Source organism: Limulus polyphemus, unplaced genomic scaffold, assembly GCF_000517525.1.
Source record: "Limulus polyphemus unplaced genomic scaffold, Limulus_polyphemus-2.1.2 Scaffold4974, whole genome shotgun sequence".
NCBI lineage: Eukaryota > Metazoa > Arthropoda > Merostomata > Xiphosura > Limulidae > Limulus > Limulus polyphemus.
The window spans coordinates 58,523-62,458 of NW_013670584.1; the positions used below are offsets into that span (position 1 = coordinate 58,523).

At 28.5% G+C, this 3,936-nt stretch overlaps 1 protein-coding gene across 3 annotated transcripts in view; it reads left to right on the forward strand.

Moving 5' to 3' along the window:
* Nucleotides 1-1,769, forward strand: part of LOC106471937 (amidophosphoribosyltransferase-like) — a 36,611-nt gene extending 34,842 nt beyond the window's left edge. For all 3 annotated transcript variants that reach the window (XM_022400555.1, XM_013932560.2, XM_022400556.1), the window contains exon 8: nt 767-1,769. In XM_022400555.1, the coding sequence (XP_022256263.1) occupies nt 767-1,024 (258 nt within the window). In that variant the 3' untranslated portion in view covers nt 1,025-1,769. The remainder of the gene's footprint in view (nt 1-766) is intronic.
* Nucleotides 1,770-3,936: the final 2,167 nt, after the last annotated feature.

Sequence of the window (3,936 nt, forward strand, 5' to 3'; positions counted from 1 at the left end):
GTATTGCCCACGACATTCGATAGTCTCAACATCAATGAATTATAAACAACTTCCAACAATTGTCTGCTTTTAACTCTCTTATTATAAAAAACTAAACAATCATAAAATACTAACTCACAAAATTAATTAATTAATTAATACTATCTACACTAAACAGTCTTTTATATCATGACAGTGACTATTGTTAGAGAAACTGGTACTGATGTTATTGTTAGATTGCTTGGAAAATCTGAAACTAAAGAGGTAATAAGGCAACTGTGAACTGTGTGTTCATTAATAAAGAAACCAGTATTGGTGTATTTATTGGATTGCTTAGTCAGGAGCTAAACAGCTAACATATTTTCATTGCTAGAAAACCTTATATTGGTGTTATTTATAATTAGGTAAGGTAATGAGTCAATTACTGTATGCATGTTTCTCATTTTTCAGAATTATTATTGATGCTATTGTTTTTCATCATTTTAAGATTCACATAACAATTACCAAGAGATGATGATGTAAATATTTTGTAACAATTTCAAAATAGGGAGTAAGCTCATTTTTGTTAGAAAGATTCAGTTTGTATCATTTTACATTGTTTGTAAAATATTTGATTAGCTTTATCTTTTTATTTTTGTTTTTGAAGTTATTAGCAAGTTAAAAACTTACTTATTACTTCATCTTGGTAAAAGTAAACTCAAAGTTATCATGGGTATTAGTCAGTTGCTTTATTTTAGAGTAATATAGCTGTCAGGTAAAAGTCAGACTGGGTACATTTTATTTTCAGGTTCACATTCGTATTGCTTCCCCACCACTTCATTATCCATGTTACATGGGAATAAACATTCCAACAAGAGAAGAACTAATAGCTAATGAGTTAAATGCTGATCAACTAGCTAAAAAACTTGGTGCCAACAGTCTAGTTTACCTGTCTGTGGGTGGACTTCTCTCAGCGGTACAGCGAGGAATATCAAACAATGGAAAACCTTCTGGCCACTGTACAGCCTGCCTTACAGGAAAATACCCTGTGGAATTGGAATGGTGAATAAAACAGTTGTTATATGTACTGAAAGATATTACTTCCTCTAATCTGTTAGTTTCTCTCTCTCCTGTTGTATGGCATTGATACAATAGCAGAAAAAAATATAACACAAGTTTTGCATAATCAGAAGAGTATTTTAAGTTATACTAACATAAATATTATTTAATGCGTACTTAAATTAATTTCTGATCATTGTTTGGATGAGCAGCTGATTGTGAGTTTTGAAGCCAAATTATCAAATGTCAAAAAATATACCTAATGCTAGCAGATTTTTATGCACAAGAGTTTTTTATTAACATGTATGTGCATTTTTAAAACTAAATACATTAATACTTTAAGAAAAATAGTGTGTTGTTCTATAATTATACACTATAGTATTTAATCTGAAATATCAATTTGTTTAATGCTCAAAACTTTCAGTTTACTATATAATTTTATGATGAATGGACGGCCTACTAGAATAAAGTGTATATCTAAAAATATGATTCTCTTTCTCTTTATTATACTTGTTTTGAATGCTAAAGATTTTGTAATGAAAATTGGTTAAATTTCTCAAGTGACTGATGGCTGGTTTGTATGCTTTAGTGTAATATGGCTTTCATGCAGTGTGTGTATATATTATTACTTTTTTGTTTTTAAGTAACGTAACACTTCAAAATTTGTTTCAATTTTGAATACAATAATTTTTTCACATTTTGATTTACTAGATAAGTTACAAGAAGTTAAAAATGTTAACTGTATGTTCACCTTTAATTTGAGGAGAAACCCCACTAATTATGTGTTGGTTGGATATTTTGAGGTAATAGTTTTTAATGTCAACAAAATGTGAAATTTTTGGCGATGTGGAAACCTTTCTTTATAAGCTAATGTAACTGTTGCCTTCTCTGGTAAAGTTGTTGATGTTTTTGGGCTGAACTGCTATTCAATGTTGATATTTTGTGCCGTAAAATTCCATAATGAACATTTACTCTTCTCCATTACATTTTTTTTTCGATTGTTATCCTACAATCAGGAGCATGATGATAGTTGACAGAAAAAATAAATTCATTTACTTGTTACTTGCAATAATAAGATAATTCTCACAATTCTTTATATTTTCATAGTAAAATTAATATTTTTATGGAATTTGACTTTCTCATAAATACTTTTTGATAGTCTTGAAAGAATGAATTTTCTTATTTTATCATGAATTTAAAGCATCTTTTTCATTATTAAAACAATTACTTTTTGTATGTTAACATGTCTCTATTCTATGTTATTTTGGACTTATCATTATAGCCATTGTGCCTGAATAGGTTTTGCAAGCAAAGAAAAACTTCAATGTTTTTGTAAAATCTGTTAGACTTTTAGTAAATAAAACACTTTTACTTTAGTAACATAGAGTTTAGTATAATAACTGTTTTGTGTTATAGTTTTTAGAATAATAAACATTTCTAAAAGAAGTTGTTGTTTTGTTTTATAATAATTTTATAGTCTGAAAATGTAGAAATGGTACTGTGAATTTTGTGTAAAATAAACCCATAAGGTGCTTAAAGGGTCATAATTTGATGTTTTCTAGTGTGGTATGGACATCAAAGGAAATACAAATATATTAGTGAACAAATAAAATCTTTATTCACCAATCTGTCTATGTTTAACACAAACTGGCTGGTGTTGTTTCGCAAAGTGACTTGAACTTACTGTTGGGGTAGGAGCAGCTTTCCAAAAATGTTTGCACAGGACAAAAACAATACAAAGACTAATGTTAAGTCACACTTTCAAGGTAGACCAAGAGATCATATTGTAGTATTTCCATAGTCCTTAGGTTTATGTATTATATCAACAACTGGTCAAAATATATAGGAAAGAGAGAGCTCCATACTCTTACCAACCCTTGAGATATATTTTCCCAACACAGAGTGAAACTGATATAAACTTCTGTGGGATAGCTGTTGCCATATGTAGCTTTTACCTAATTACCAAAGAAAAAACATTAGAACATACTTCAAATTTTTTACGTCCAGCTAATGAGGATGTTTATTAATTAAGTGCAGAACATCTAAATAACAAAATTAGGAAAATTACCAGAATATACCTTATTAAAGATATATTTTAAAATATTTGTAGAAGGGTAAAATTAACACATATCTCAACTGTCTCATTGGTTAATGTACAAAGTAAAACATAACTGTAAAATATATAAATGCTATATTTATCAATATACCCTCCAAAAAACCTAATGGTAGAGGAGGAATACAAAATTCTACTTTTGACTATTTTTTGTTAATCACATACAGACATACATGACAAAGATTGCCTAAAGAATAAACATAGAATTGTCTCTATCTTGTGAAAACTCTAAGATGCCTTAGGCTTGGTTTGATATCACAAATCCATCCATGAAAGTAGAAATAAACTCTCCACTTGTTGATTTAAAAAAAAAAAAGAAAAGGCATAAAACTAATCACAATTAACTATTTTTTATGTTCTATTAATAAGTTGTACATGTTTTTAATTGTGGAAGAATTTTTCAAAAATGTTTATTACTTTGAAATAATCTACAGATTAAAAGATTTTAAGCTTTCTAGACAATATTTCATTTATGAAAAAAAGTTGTTGAAGCAAATAATGTTTTTTTGGACAGTGTTCATGGGACAAGAAGAGAAATAAATATAACAAAATAGTTATCTGCTATAAAGATCTTTTTGGAAAGAATACAAGCTATAAAAAAAATTCCTTTGATCAAGTACTTCAGAAAGAAAAAAAAATACCTGCAATTGAATAAACTTAGTTATGGTTCCAAGCAAAACAATAAAGAAATGGGAATACGTGTATGTGCATTGTTAACTGAAATGGAATTTTACACACACTTCAGATTTATCTTATTTTACATTGTTGCGTCAGCCAGTCACGTGACTACTATGACGCAACGTTTC